This window comes from Lepisosteus platostomus, chromosome 7 (genome assembly GCF_059453375.1).
Source record: "Lepisosteus platostomus isolate fLepPlt1 chromosome 7, fLepPlt1.hap1, whole genome shotgun sequence".
Lineage (NCBI taxonomy): Eukaryota > Metazoa > Chordata > Actinopteri > Semionotiformes > Lepisosteidae > Lepisosteus > Lepisosteus platostomus.
Window position 1 is genome coordinate 14,113,388 of NC_142617.1, and position 15,460 is coordinate 14,128,847.

The 15,460-nt window shown below is 37.3% G+C and overlaps 1 protein-coding gene and 1 long non-coding RNA gene across 3 annotated transcripts; both read right to left on the bottom strand.

The window, feature by feature from the left end:
* Nucleotides 1–2,255: 2,255 nt before the first annotated feature.
* Nucleotides 2,256–6,617, bottom strand: LOC148658337 (high mobility group protein B1-like). Of its 2 annotated transcripts, none has more exons than XM_088639388.1 (5): nucleotides 6,462–6,617; nucleotides 4,191–4,355; nucleotides 3,679–3,824; nucleotides 3,399–3,573; nucleotides 2,256–2,912 (listed from the first exon to the last, which is right to left on the bottom strand). In XM_088639388.1, exons 2-5 carry the CDS (start codon nucleotides 4,338–4,340, stop codon nucleotides 2,745–2,747), a joined length of 639 nt encoding a protein of 212 aa, XP_088495514.1. In that variant the 5' UTR covers nucleotides 4,341–4,355; nucleotides 6,462–6,617; the 3' UTR covers nucleotides 2,256–2,744. The 2 variants fall into 2 exon arrangements, with proteins under 2 accessions (XP_088495514.1, XP_088495515.1); XM_088639389.1 differs by having other exon boundaries at nucleotides 6,429–6,537.
* Nucleotides 6,618–10,438: 3,821 nt separating this feature from the next.
* LOC148658338 (uncharacterized) lies at nucleotides 10,439–15,004 on the bottom strand. Its single transcript, XR_015940049.1, has 2 exons — nucleotides 14,722–15,004; nucleotides 10,439–13,096 (listed from the first exon to the last, which is right to left on the bottom strand). It is a non-coding gene; the product is annotated as an uncharacterized LOC148658338 (long non-coding RNA).
* Between the last annotated feature and the right edge of the window lie 456 nt (nucleotides 15,005–15,460).

Genomic DNA, 15,460 nt, shown 5'->3' on the forward strand with positions numbered 1-15,460 from the left:
TGCGTATATTTGATCTGTTTTAGACCCTTTTTTAGACCCTCCACTTAAAGTTTATTTTATGCAGTAAATACTGCATGTACACAGTTTTAGTTACATCATATTGAGGGTAGGAAGAAATTTAGAGTCACCTGTTTCTACATACTGCTCTATGTAAAATGTGAAGTGCCCATCAACTATATCAGCAATGCTGGTCCTGTTTTCTGGTCTTAGGCAGTACAACCCATCTGCTGTCCTGTGACACATCTGTATAAGTCAATGGATGTGATGGAATTCTCCAAACAAATCCTGTAAAATGCTAACAGTGGAACAATAAATTTTTAAACTGTATTCAATGGATTGAATGTTGCACTAAATGATACATAGGTAGGCATACAACATATGCATGATTAATGAGATTATATGTGACAATATCCAGGTCTTGCACCATCTGTGTAATAAAAAATAATATTTTTTTATAAAAATAAAAAAATAATAAAAATTGATTATCTTTTGTTCTTCCAAATATTAAGAGGACATGCAGAACAACATTTTTGTGCTGCTCAATCAAGGCCTAAAGACGATGTTAATTTGCAGGACAATTTAAAGTACCTTAAACAGAAGCAGACAACATTGGTGCAGTTGTCAGAAAGAAAATAGTTGCCTTATTTGAAAAAATGTGAGCTGAAGATATTTTTGCAAGTGCGACAAACTGTGTGTCCAAGGCATAAATAAATCTTCTCAGGTTCAAGAAATTCAGGACACGATAGCTCAAAAGAGTCCTGCTACAACCCAGTACAAGTATTTTTGCGTATTTTTTTTACCATGCTACTGCCCTTGAAATACCAGAAGGAGAACTTATGATTGTGCTTCAAATGCGGAAAGTTCAAGGATTTGGATAAGGTTTAGGGAGGAGCAACACACCCATAATACAAAAAATTATTGACATTTTTTTTCCAAAAGATATCACATAATGGACAGCACAAAATTCCTCTTAAAAAGCCACTAAGCGACAAGGCTGTTTACTGAGGCTTTCAGACACAAATGTTTTCTGAATCTTGCCTCTCAGCCAGCACAATGAACACATCTCATAAGGAAGTAAATGCAGGATGAGTCACAGCTATCTCTCACCAAGCTCAGCTTCTGCTTGGAGGACTGAAAGGCTACAAGGTAAGTGAGGTGCTGCCCTTAAGTGAATTAGTGCTTCCTGTCCTTTTCAGCATTCAAACCACAGTGCCTGGTACTGGAAATGTGAATTTACACCAATTTAAATTAATTGTTCTACATTCATGACAGGCACATTTCATTCTAACCTTTCTCTATGTTTATATTATCTTCAGTATTATTTCATAGTATAAGCTACTAAAAAATCACTAAAATCCATGTTTTATTATTTTGTGCGGCTGGTTAAAACATATGCTTATATTACATATATAATATATACTGTACAATGATTTTGTTTTTAGAGCCCAGAGCTTGATGCTTTGACACTCTTTGGAGTTCAACACAATAACCTAAATATCAATGTATATTGAATACACTAGTTTCACAAAATTGCTAACCAGATAATGACAAGTACAGTGGATGTGATACTGTATAACTTAGAGGTTAAGATATTGTTTACTAATTACAGTCTGCTAAAGGACTGAACTAAAGGGAGAAATGCTATTCTGCCGTTAACTCTGTGTGCTGGAAATAAAGAGGTCAAGCTATGGTAATGGTTTTTAAAAGCATACATGTTGACAGACTATTGAAATAAAAATTAACAGTCCAAAATGAACTTCTCACAAAATGAGCATATCATACATATGAATCCTCACCATATCATTATAAGCTACCTAGCTTGTATTAGAATGGACAAAGCCAAATTCAACAAGTATCTCTTTACATACTGATATATCAGTAACTATCTCAAATTTAGCACAAATGGATGGAGCTTAAAATGACTTTTTGGATAGCATGTATTTGACAGATGATTTGTGTCTAATTTATACCTATAATTTTCCTGTATCACCACTATTCATGTTCCATTGACATTTTACACCATGCAGTTTCTTGTTAACAATGCAATTGATAATATTGACCAGTTATCAAAACATTATGTGCATCTCTTAATGCTACAATTTCACTGCTTCAGGCTACAAAATACTTCCAATTTTTAAAACACCCAGGCCTTTTAATCTGCATAGGATTACTTGAAATTCCCAAATGCCAGTATTTTTAATAATAAAAATAGAACACCAAAGAGCTTTTTGGAAGTGTGAAAAAAGAAACCATACTTTTAAAAAAAGGGTTTATTTACTTCAGAAGCATTCAGAATGTCAACAAAAACAGCTGCATTTTTTTTCTTTTTGCAATTACAGAGTGGTATTCAAAGTACAGTAAAAGAACTTTATGATACGGCAAAAAATTAAAAAAATAAAAAATAAAAAACACAAATACAACTGGAAACGAACTACAACCCCACATAAAACTAGATTTTGTGCTGTGCACCACCAGGAAACCTGCAAATTCCATGCCGTTTTACAACCCCCAGAAACTGTACCAGGCAAGGTTAGTGGCTTAAGAACTACCACTAAAAAACAAAACACAGGGCTATCTAAAGACACTTCCGTAGTGTTAACTATACAAAAAAAAAAAACACTGTACAGCTTAAAAACATTTCATATACACAGCCTTACATTTTTTTGTTTTTTTTTCTTTTTTTATAGGAGTGAAGTGTGTACAGGGGGGTTAAATGCTTTATAAACAAGAAACTAAGCTCTGATTTATTCGTCATCATCTTCATCATCTTCCTCCTCCTCCTCCTCTTCCTCCTCATCGTCGTCATCGTCGTCCTCTTCCTCCTCCTCCTTCTTCTTCTTGGCCTTCTCCATCTTGGCAGGAGCTTTCTTGGCACCATCGGTCTTGCCCTTGGCACGGTACGCTGCGATATCCTACAAGACAAGACACCCGGTCTGCGATCAGTATGATCCACCATACAAGTGGAACATTCATATTACCAGTTGATCCACAAGGCTTCCTGTAAAGACTTTCTTTAGGTGAACAAATTCGTACCCTGCACAAAAGACACCCTTTGTACCTGTCTGATTTAAGGGCATTTATGTTTTAAAAAAAGACAAGACTTCACTTGTGTTCAATATACACTCCATTACTATGATGCACGTCAGAAAGGATGCTAAGAGATGACTTTAAACACAAAACAGCACCCAACATGGAATTATGATCAACCCACATTTAAATTATTAAGTTAAGTCAACTGCATACCCCTACACCATGCTGAAAAGGGTAAATGCCCATTAGAGGCTAAAAAACCTGAGATCTGCTTACTAGTGTAAAACAAGAATGTGACGTCTGTTCAACAATGGCAAAGTAAGCTCTCCGTTTCAGTGCTTTAACTTTTTCTTCTGCCCCAAGAATACCTTTTCGTATTTCTCCTTCAGCTTGGCTGCCTTCTTTTCATAGGGCTGCTTATCCTCAGCGGTGGTTTTATTCCACATCTCCCCTAATTTCTTGGCAACATCACCAATGGACAATCCAGGGCTCTCTCCTTTAACTTTCGGGCGGAAGTCGGAGCAGAATATGAAGAAAGCAGATCTGAAGGATCAAAACAAAATGCATGTTAACTGTAAAAACTCCAATTCCATTCTTGAGTTCCTTCCATTAAGGGTTAAAGCTTCACATGAATCCAGATATACTTACGGGGGCCTTTTTGGTGCATTAGGGTCTTTTGTCCTCTTCTTCTTCTCCCCCTTGGGCGGTATGTAGGTTTTCATCTCCCTTTCATAGCGTACCTTGTCTTGCTTTGCTAAATCCTCAAATTTGCTCTTTTCTTTGGCAGACATGGTCTGAAAAGCCACACAAGCAACAATGAAAAACACTATTTGTGTAAGGAACAGTTAATCAATTGCTTTTTTAAACTTAATTCAATTCAGATTCTAATGCATAACCAAAACAGAAAAAAACACTAAACTCCTAAAGTCCAAAGACTACTAAGCTCTTACACAAATATATTTTAATATGCTTTCCGACAAGTTATTTTCTTACACTCTCTTACACTTAACCCTTGGAACCTCGTTTGGTTTGCAGATGGTTACATGGAGGTGCACAGCCGCAGATGAAAAAATAAAAACCGAAATGCAACTCAATTCTAAAAAACAGGATGGAAGTTTTGCCATGCGCAGATCTCTCATCCTGCACTCCCTCTGTCTCACCTTCCACCGCTCGGAGCACTTCTTGGAGAACTCGGAGAAGTTCACAGAGGCATCAGGGTGCTTCTTCTTGTGCTCCTCCCTGCAGGTCTGCACGAAGTAGGCATACGAGGACATTTTGCCTCTGGGCTTCTTAGGATCGCCTTTACCCATCTTGGAATTTGTCGTCTACAGTGAAGAAATAAAGCAACATTCGGTCAACACCTAAAGCGCAATATAAGGGATCAATATAGCCCTTCACTGAGCCCCTGCACTCTTATTTTCCCATGTGTCACCGGTACTGACACTGGGCAGTTATGAAAAGGACTCTCAAGTGTGGCGAGCCGCGGATACTCCAGTCACTGGCGATGCCTGCTGCCCAGCCTCTTCAGCGACTGTTTCCTCTGAGCTGGCATCGGGACAAAATCTTTAAAAAAAAATTGCTTATGTCTGACTAAACATGTCCGGTTTTGAAAGTTTCTAGTAAACAAGGCGAAAATCAAGTCACTAAGCAACTGGTATACGTTATCAGCTGTAAGCTGTTCTTCGCCCATTCTTTTCCACGGAGTATGTAAGAAAGCATTTATTCCTAAAACATTATTTTGTTAATAAGCTAAAGCTTGTCTTAACCTCCAAATCCTTTTTTTTTCACGGTATCGTGTTGATAGTTGAACCACAAAAAAACCTTTTTAACAACAACCGACCCGCGAAAATGACGTGTAAAAACCATTATGTGAGAGTATTTAAACGTTTAGTTAACTAAAATGTCCAAAAACAATAAAAAATGTTGTTTACATTTTTAAAAATATTTGTTATGTACAAAGTCCACTTAAAATATGTAAGAATTTGTATAAATCAATTGTTTATTAAAGATGATAAAAAGAGTAAAAAGTTATTTTAACAAAAAAAAATCTATTTCAAAAAGTGGCCAAAACCACATAAAAATCCACACAGAAAACTATTTCCTTTCACCTTTAAATTTAATAATTGAAAACGTATCAAATTCGAAAAAAATGCACATTTTTTGCCATATTTCCCTATTAAAAAGCAGCTCTTTCGGTGTCAGTAAGTAGTAAGGGACTAGCAATGGCGCATCGGCTCTTGTTGAGGAAAAGGAGGTCAACAACGACAGCAATATTTCTTCTTCCATTTTGTGAGAAAGCCTTCTTCATGAAAGAAAGTCCCCTTCAAATGTCTCCACCCGCCTTCCTGTTCGGTTTTTTACCCCGCAAACACGTTGGCAAAGCCCGTGTTCCTGTCTGAGTTTTCTCCGAGGATCCCTATGCACTAGTCCCGGTGTATAGTAATACATTGGGTCTGTACTATGTGCGGTTTGTATTGAGTTAGTTTCCTATTGAGCTCGGAATGGCCGCTTGTCTTCGTCTACTAACACAGAGAATATGGCTCCTTCTCTTTGTGTCAATACACAGCCATTACACTTGCATTGCAATAGAGGGCACACCGGCCGGGATACCCACCTCTTTTTAAACTGGGATTTAAACCCTTTCCCGTCCCCCGAAAATCGCAAACCACCCGCCATCGGAAAGAGGAAAGGTGCAATTTTCGCCCACCGTCCCCAAAACGCCAACTTTACCACAGATTCGGGGGGAAAACGCGGTTTTAAAAAGTTGAAGCGAACTGCGCTCTCATCCCAGGCTCCCCTACTGGCTCAGCCTTGTTTTCTATGCGAGAGTACAGTCAGCCATATTACAGTAAAGCGCAGATCCTGAGGTATTTTTTTTTTTTGCTCGTTTGCACTTCGTCAAATTAATAAAAATGCAGCATCATACATATTTATTATCTTTATTTTTCCTTTGATTTTTTTCCCTCGCATTTTCCCTAGTTATCTCGGTCTTGAGTCTTTACTTGACAGCCTTCTCGGTCTATGCACTGCAATGGCTATGTAATGCTACGGGAGCTTGTTTGTACGCAATTTCTCCACTTAGCTATTTTTTTAAACAAAATCCCGAGTCATCAAATCCCCACATCAGATCAAAGTTACAAAAATATTAGATTAAAAAGACTAATTCGCTTCTACGGTTTAGAAAACTTACCGTTTACCACAGAAAATGCCACAGATGTTATTTTTTTATTTTTTACAATGAGCGGCTGGCTAATGCTAATAAAGAGGTCTTGTTTTGACTGTTTCCGTACAAAGAAAAAAATATATTTCCACAAATAACATTTTCTCTTGATCAATGCCTTCATTGTTTTCGGATGTGGAAAAATATGACTTTGCGATCAGCTCCTTTTTATACTTACCTACACTTTCGGATTTCTGTATGCAATACTTACCGAAAGCTGTCACTGTATCTCAATGCACTGCAATGGCTGTATGTGGGAACGATAGCGATACGCAGTCTCCTCAGTCTTCGGATCTGTAACATTACTCTCAGTGGGGCTCGCCCACCATTGGCTACCGCCAACTCTGCTCCTCTTCCGATTGGAGAATGGCTTTCCATTGTCCTAATCAGAGCCGCCGCGCCATTGGCCGTCTTTTGAGAAACGTCACCAAAGTTTTAAATGGCGCGTTTATATGAAAAAAGTTTCTGACTCCGGGCTTCAGGCGGGCTGCTGCAAGATAGTGTAACTGTGTTTGCTATAGTACAGTGTTCTATGTGTTGCACATAGGGTATTAAATGAACGAGGCAATGCAGAGCTACTGTATGCAATGAACACACAAGCTGTAATCTCGGTTACCTTCCAAATACTTACGTGATCCCGTTGACTCTTGAGACATCTCCTCTGCATATTCCGTCAGGAGCAATGCTGTCTTTATTTACAAATAGTGCATTTTTAAAATTTAATACAAATTTATGTTTTTTCAGATTTTATTTTTCAAAAATGGCATTGTATAAACGGGTACCTGAGCAGCTTTAGTGGAACAATATTAAATATAAAAATAGTAAATACGCACTTATTATTTGTTTTGAGTATCTTACGTGTTCATTCTCATGCAAGTGTATCAATAAAACTGTTGACACATACGAATGTATAAAACGCTATAGAAGTAACTTCTAATTATTATTCGAACGCGCCAATACGTTTAAGTTAAAAAAAGTGTCGTGGAATCTTAAAAACTGAAAATATACTTCTCCAGGTTTGAAGTGAAATTTTTGTACACCGTATTAAAAACGTTTTGAAATAGAATACATTAAATTTTCAAAACAAAACGTCCATTTACTTCAAAGCGAAGGCATCTGTGAAGTGCAAATACGCCTTTAAATTAATTTTCAGGGTGTTAGGGATAGTTTAGTATAATGTACAACACTGCTCACCATCCATAGCTAATTTTACACTACCTTTACCTATTCAAGGTGTATTTCATAAGTGCAAAAGTTACTTTTCAAAAAAGCAAAAAAACGTTTTAGGCTTAATTTTAAGCACGATATAACAAGTTTATATACAACTTTTCAGAGACGAATCCAAGTTCTGGTCATATTATATTGGGGGGGATTAACTATTATTTAAAAGGGAAGATACACACTGTTAATACAATAAGAACTTACATGTTCAATTATTTGAGTCTTGACGCTTGTGTGCTGTGAACTCGCATTCCTAAATTGATGAGTTTTATAACAGCAAGGGGTAATGACAACCGAATAAACAAGTAAATTAATTTGCATATCTCCTTTACCCGCAATGGTCTGGAAAATGTAGATTCACAGCACAAGTCTGTGGACTTTGTCTTTTATCTAAACAGCTGCCTTGGGAAAAGAGACATGTAAAATATGTTTAGAACCATGATCCAAGAGATGTACTGTCTTTGAAAATATAGGCATATAACAGTAAATATGTTTACGAAAGGGGTTTTTAGAAGAGAGGTTAAATGTTTTTATCACATTTTCAGCAATCAAGACTCCTTTTAATTTCAAAACAATCATCTCACTGTTGGTTTTGAGAATCCACAGGACTTACTTACTAGGGAGTATTGAAGCAATTTAAAAGAAAAAAAATGAAATTCTTCAGTGAACCTGAGGAACAGTTTCCTATGACAAAGAGGCCTTAGAGGGTCTTGTATACAGTATATTGCAAGTGTATTTGATGACTCCTACTGTATGTCATTACTTGAGAAAGACAGTAATGTTGATTTGCATTTATTTCAATTCCAGTGTCACTGTGGCAGTGCTTAGTATTGTGATGCTCTTGAAGTTCCAGAGTGTGTACTGGCAGCTTTTGCCTCCATGGCATGGTACTGTCTTTTAATAATAATAATAATAATAATAATAATTGCTTACACTCCACTCAAAGCGCTTTACAGGTAATGGGGACTCCCCTCCACCACCACCAATGTGCAGCATCCACCTGGATGATGCGACGGCAGCCATAGTGCACCAGAACGCTCACCACACATCAGCTATCAGTGGGGAGGAGAGCAGAGTAATGTAGCCAATTCATATAGGGGATTATTAGGAGGCCATGATTGGTAAGGGCCAATTGGAAATTTGGCCAGGACACCGGGGTTACACCCCTACTCTTTTCGAGAAGCGCCCTGGGATTTTTAATGACCACAGAGAGTCAGGACCTCGGTTTTACGTCTCATCCGAAGGACGGCGCCTGTTTACAGTATAGTGTCCCCATCACTATACTGGGGCATTAGGACCCACATGGACCACAGGGTGAGCGCCCCCTGCTGGCCCCACTAACACCTCTTCCAGCAGCAACCTTAGTTTTTTCCCAGGAGGTCTCCCATCCAGGTACTGACCAGGCTCACACCTGCTTAGCTTCAGTGGGTTGCCAGTTGTGAGTTGCAGGGTGATATGGCAGTAATTTTCCATTACTGTGGTCTGTGCTCAATAATGAAATGCACTGTTTTTATTCTCAAGTCTCAAGAGAGGTTGCGCTCGGTAAAGAACTATCCAGTGTGTGTCACCAAAGGTCAGGCACAAGCTCAGTTGTAAGGAGTCTATCATCCTCTGTGGAAACCCACAGGTAAGCCATCGACAGAAATTTTAAATGTTTCATTTTTCTGTTGGTACCTTTGTTATTTTTGATACTGGCAACTTATTTTGGGAGGGAGGGATGAAGTGACTGATGGGGTGGCACATTAGCAGAGTGGTTAATGCTGCTTCCTCGCAGAGCTGGGGCCCTGAGTTCAACTACCAACCTGAGGTGCTATCTGTGTGGAGTTTGAACGTTGTCCCTGTGTTTGCGTGGGTTTCCTGCCACTGTCCAAAGACATACTGGTACAGTAGGTTAATTGGCTTTTGGAAACTTTTGACCCTGGTGTGTGTTTGTCTGTGTGTCAGTCCTGCACTGGACTGGCATTTTGTCCTGGTTGTACCCTGCCTTGTGCCCACACCTTGCCAGGATAGGCACTAGGTCCCCAGCGACTCTAAATTTACAGTAAATAAGCAGTTAGAAAATGGATGGATTTAGTTCAGTTCTGCCATTAAGACTTCAGATGAAGCAAAGATGGACACTGTAGTCCATGAGGACTGTATTTCACCATGCCCCACCTCACAGAGACCCATGCAAGTAATTCAATGCCCAGTTTAATACACATACACTAGAGAAAATATATTAATAACATGATTTTTTAATCATACCATTCCCCTCTCCAGTGATATTATTTTAAACAATAATAAATGGGCACAGTGCCATTTAGTGGTGATATGTTTTAAGTGACACAAAAAGTTTACCAAAGATCGACATTTTTACTGTATGTCAAACAACTCACACACATAGTTTAGGGCAGCCCAGTGGTCAAAAAGTGTAAAGACAATCTATTTTTTATTGAAAAATAAAGGTAACTGGTTAACATGATTTTGTAATGTAAACCAAGAGAAATTTGCAATGAATTCTAAAATTGTAATACGAGGAATAAGAACCTGTTCTAAATTAAATTTGGTTTAACAAGTGATGATTTTTAAATTAATTTTATTATTAAGTAAATGATGATTCATAATGTTTTAAAATAATATACAATATGTGACACTGCCTAACAAATTACAATTAATTGCAACATTAAACACTTAAACAGTAAAATTAAAATATATATATTAGTAGGCAAAATCATTTATTGCCATTACTTAAAAATGCCTAATTTGATCCCAAGTTATTGACAAGAAAGTAGTTATTCTAAGTAGATATTCTAGAAAGTAGTAATAAGCTAGAGGGTTATTACTAAAGATAAAAAATCAACTAGATTCAGACAATTTTAACAAAGTGCCAACAAACCTAAAATGTGAAATACACAGTAAAAAGTAAATCAAATTAGTTCTGTAAAGTATTTTATTTGTTCAACATATTATTTTAAAAGCCATTCTACATTAAACAGGAATCCAGTAAAGATTTATTTAGCTCACAGGGGAAAACTACAATCAGTTTAATTGACATTAACAATTAAACAGCAAAGTTTACAACTTTCAATGAAAACCATACAGCCATCATTGGTGAGCCAGCCAGAAACAAATGCAATTTGAAAGGTGTCAAATCCTATATGTTTGATTTGCAGCACAATAAGCTATAGTGAATTATATAGTGAATATCACATTGCAAAGATATTTTTAAATGTATAACAATTTTGTAAAATATGTTCTTTTCTTTTATGATTTTTATTTATTGAAATTCAAAATATTTCAAAATATTCGAGAAAGCATATGATTCACGTAGATGCTAAATACAATACTGAAAACAATATTTATTTATTCAGCTTTATATTGCATCTTGCATTTTTAAAAGAGACCAGTCCTTAGTCCAGCGGCGAATTTAGAGATTTAATGTACTGTAAATTATACTGTAGAAATAACTTAATGCCACACACATACAGACATGAAATGGACCTCTGGAACAAAATAAAATGTAGCAATTCTTTTCAGGTTAATATATTATACATAGCTATTAAAGATTCAGTAACAAACAGCAATCCTGATGATCTCTAATCCAGTAAAGTGGTGCTCCTATGAATTTATTCTTAAATTATGTTTTTTCTGTTGCCACTGAGACAAAGAATGTGAGTTTGTGCATTGTATTCACATGTCCGTCATCTGCCGACATGGCCAGGTATACCAGCAAGTCGATTTTTTACAATATGGCATAAGGGTGTACATTACGTTCCCAACAGGGAGAAAAATAGAGTTCAATCCTCCCTTACCCCAGCAGATTAACAACCTCTCAACAACCTGCAAACACAAGGGGACTGAATGTTCTTTTATAGTTTATAAATTGATCCCAGTGTGACTGAGTCCACAAATGGAGGCTTTTATGTGCAGTAAAAGTGTGTTAATCCTAACATCATTAAACAATCAGAGAAACAACAAACTTTGCCCCTTCTTTGTTTACAAAAGCAACCATCAGACAAAAAGAGTGTTGGAATTTTGTCTATCAGCCACTTCAATTGCTAAACTAACAAAATGATGTACAGTGGCTCTCAAAAGTATTCACCCCCTTGGACTTTTTCACATTTTACTGTGTTATAATATAGAATCAAAATATATTTATATGGGATATGGTTACTGGTTGACAAAAAACACACTGTAATGTCAAAGTGAAAACAAAATTCTACAGATCCTCCTAAATTAATTATTATAAATATAAAACAGAAAATAAGTGATCGTATAAGTATTCACTCCCTGTACTATGACACACATAAATAGTCTTTAGTGCACCCAAGTGTCTTTAGAGGTCACATAATTTGTCCAACTGTATGCAATTAGGGCGTTTTGCATGAGTTCAGGATAAATGTATATTTCTCTTTGAGGTCCCAAAATTGATTAGTACAGTTCCCAACGAAAAACTACATCATGAAGGCAAAGGAACCGTCAAAATAAATCTGGGATAGGGTTCTTAAAAAGCACTAATCAGGGTAAGGGTAGAAGAACATTTCCAAAGCATTACACATCCCCCAATACACACTAAAGTTCTTTATAAAGAAATGTAGAAAATATAACTGTGAAACTGTGAAGAACAGGGTATCCTCAAAAACTGATTTTTCAGGTGAGAGGAGCACTAATCAAAGAGGCCACCAAGTGGCTTTCACAGCTGAGATGGGAGAAGCTGTGCATTTGACAATTGCCTGGGTGCCTTACAAATTTGAGCTTCATGGGAGACTGACAAGAAAAACAGACCAAATTTCAACTACACTTTTCCAGAAGGAGATGTCTTCCATGTAGAAGACTCTGAGACCAAGTGGAAGAAGATTCTATGGTCTGACAAGACCAAAATTGACTTTTTCTGGCCTCAATGGTAAAAGTTCTGTTTGGTTCAAGCATAACAGTGAACATAATCCCAATTGAAGCATGTAGGTGGAGCATCATGCTATTAAGAGCTTAGCTGCATTAGGGCCTGGAATATATGTGACGACAGAAGGCAAAATGGATGCAAAAAAGCAGAGACAAATCCTGGAGGAAAACCTGCTGCAATCTGCAAGAGACATAGGACTTGGGAGAAGATTCATCTTCTAGAAGGACAATGACCCAAAACATACTGTATAGCCAAAGCCACACTGGAGTGGTTTCAAAAGAAAAAAAGTCAATTTTTCTGGAGTGACCCAGTCAAAGCCTAGACCTCAATCCAATCAAAAATCTATGGCAGGAGTTGGAAATTTCCATTCACCAACAGTTCCCATCCTACCTGAGAGAGTCTGAGTCATTTTGTATACAAAACGTTCTGTGCCCAAATGTGCAAAGCTGGTAGAAACTTATTCAAGAAAACTTATGGCTGTAATTTTATGTCAGTCAAAAACAAAAACTCCCAGTTAAATACATTTTTATTCCACATTATAACACAATAAAGTATACAAAAGTTCAAGGGGGTGAAAACTTTTGATAGTCACTGTAAAATACATATTTTAATTAAAATAATTTCTTACACTTATAAAGTACTTTACAGGTAATGAGGACGCCTTCTCCACCACCAATGTGCAGCCCCCACTTGGATGATGCGACGGCAGCCAAAGCGCATCAGTATAAATACCACATATCAGCTATCTGTGGGGAGGAGAACAGAGTAATGAAACCAACTGATACGGTAGATGTGGATTATTAGCAGGCCATGATTGGTAAAGGCTGGGAGGGGAATCTGGCAGGACACCAGAGTTAACACCCTTAATCTTTTTGAACAGGGGTTTTGTGGAATGAGAAATTCTCAAGGGTATAGCGATGGAATATATTATTTACATAGAGCTACGCATGTTCAGTGTCAGACTTTTCATTACTCTGATTAAAGATGGATTTTGTTTTTCTTTGCAAGACTTTGTTATTTCCCACACTCTGACACTCTAAAGACAGTGGATCAATGGAAATGAAAATGAATGATAAATGTATACATCCAAAATGACTTCAACTTGTTCACATTTATTAAAGTGGGCATTTTACTGGAGCAATCTGAGTGAAGTATCTGGCTCAAGGGTACAACAGAAATGCTCTACTCTGGATTTGAACTGTTCCAGTTCAGTTTAAGTCCAGAGCCTAAGACAGGGTACCTGTAGGTGTGTCTATTTGGCACCTACAGGTACCCTGCAAGAGAGATGTAAAAGCACCCTGATGACAGGAGAACTAGGATCACTTATTTGTTGTTAACATGTTATTTCAGGAGTTACCAGTAAGCCACTCGTTAGTTATTGGTAAAATAAATAACAGTACATAAAAAATAATGAATAACCTTGCATAAAGGCAGTATAGTACTATACACTGTACAGCAGGTACTTATTCTTACCCTTTGACACTAATATATAAGTTGTACGTGCTCTAAATGTTTCAAATGTTCCACTAACAAGATATGTAGTAGCAAGATATCAGGCTCTTACTAGCACAAGCTGTGTTTCAGTAATAAAGCAGTAATACCAGGCTAAGGGGGTACCCTTAAATGTGTTACCAGTTCTGCTCCTGACATCTTTGATAAATTCGTCGGATCTTCAGGTGCCCTCTGGACTCCAAAATTCAAACTGGACCAATTGTTTCTGAGACATTAATCTCAACCACATAATTGGACAGAATACAAACGTTATAATAGTTAAGAACCTTTTAACGTAACACTTTACTGTTTCATTTTTTTAATTTAAACTGTTAATGTGTTTAATAATTTATATATATATAAAACGTTCACTTTGGGGCCTAACTTTTTTTAGTTTCCTCAAGCATACATCGTGTGATCGATTTTCTAATAGCTTTTAAAAAATAGATATTATTGTTGCATGGAGCATTGAGAAACATTTTTTGCACAGCTGCTTACAGTTGGGCTACAATTTAGTCGACAGATTAGGGCCTGTCGCCTTTGCATTATAATGAAGAAAACGATGTTCTTTGTTGAGCTTAGGTGTTTTCACAGGTGACAACATTACTACAGGATATCCACGACTGCTGTTATTAGAGACCCTTTACTACTGAGGTAGTCATGACTACCTTTTCTGTCATTACATGCTACATCACACGAAGTACGTTAGGCAGCAGCAGGTTTCTTTACAAAATCTTTCATACATTTTTTTTTGTATCTCGGAACACTGCAGATGTAACACTGCTGAAAATAACGTAACGATCCTATCTGCCAGGATGTGCTTAATTTTCTGGTGATTATTTTTTTAGACCGATATACACTGAATACTTAAAAGGCATACCATGCGCTTTGTCAAATTTTCTCCAGGAGATCGTGATGCCAGTTTCTTCCCTGTTTTTCCAATCAATGTCAGAGATTATTTTAGTGGGAGACCGAGGTGTAATTGGTTTAGGCTACAGCCGGAGGCATAAACAAGTTCGGCTCGTTGTGGTACAGAAAGGAAGGTGACAATTCGCGCTGTAGCGCCACATCTTGAACCCAGGTCAGCAGTGCGCCCTTCTTATTACAACGCCTGCGCGATCCCATTCATGTGGGACTCAATCTGACTGTAAAGCCGAAAAATGTTCAAGATAACTCCTAAGCAGAAACCTCGCAAAAATATTATTATGCTGATTGGGTCATCTAGTATGACGTACTGTTACAGCTATTAAACATCTCTTGAACCAGAATAGTTTGTACCGTATTTATTGTAATTTAACACATATTTTTAAAAGCTTTCGATCTATCTCTCGCCTAATAAAAGATTTAATCAAAAGGTAATTACTACACTGTGGGCACCTGCCGGTTTTGTTTGATAACATCAACACTGTGTCAATGCTTAGTGCATCAAAATTAATTTTGTGAGAACACATTTGGGTTTACTACTCATTGCAGTGCTTTCTAAACTCTACACTACATTTAATCTACACTCAGTCACTGTCCCGTTTGATGAACACTGGAGGTAAAAATATTTTTTGTGAGACCTACTCTAGCCTTATGAGGTTCCAGCCTAGGAGTCTGCACTGGGACACACACATGCG

Bases quoted from the DNA above. Each gene is read 5' to 3' on its own strand.
- LOC148658337 (XM_088639388.1), bottom strand. From the start codon at position 4,340: ATGGGTAAAGGCGATCCTAAGAAGCCCAGAGGCAAAATGTCCTCGTAT. The intron at 3,574-3,678 runs GTAAGTATATCT...TTGATCCTTCAG, and splicing joins AATGCACCAAAAAGGCCCCC to ATCTGCTTTCTTCATATTCT. The intron at 2,913-3,398 runs GTATTCTTGGGG...CTTGTCTTGTAG, and splicing joins TGAAGGAGAAATACGAAAAG to GATATCGCAGCGTACCGTGC.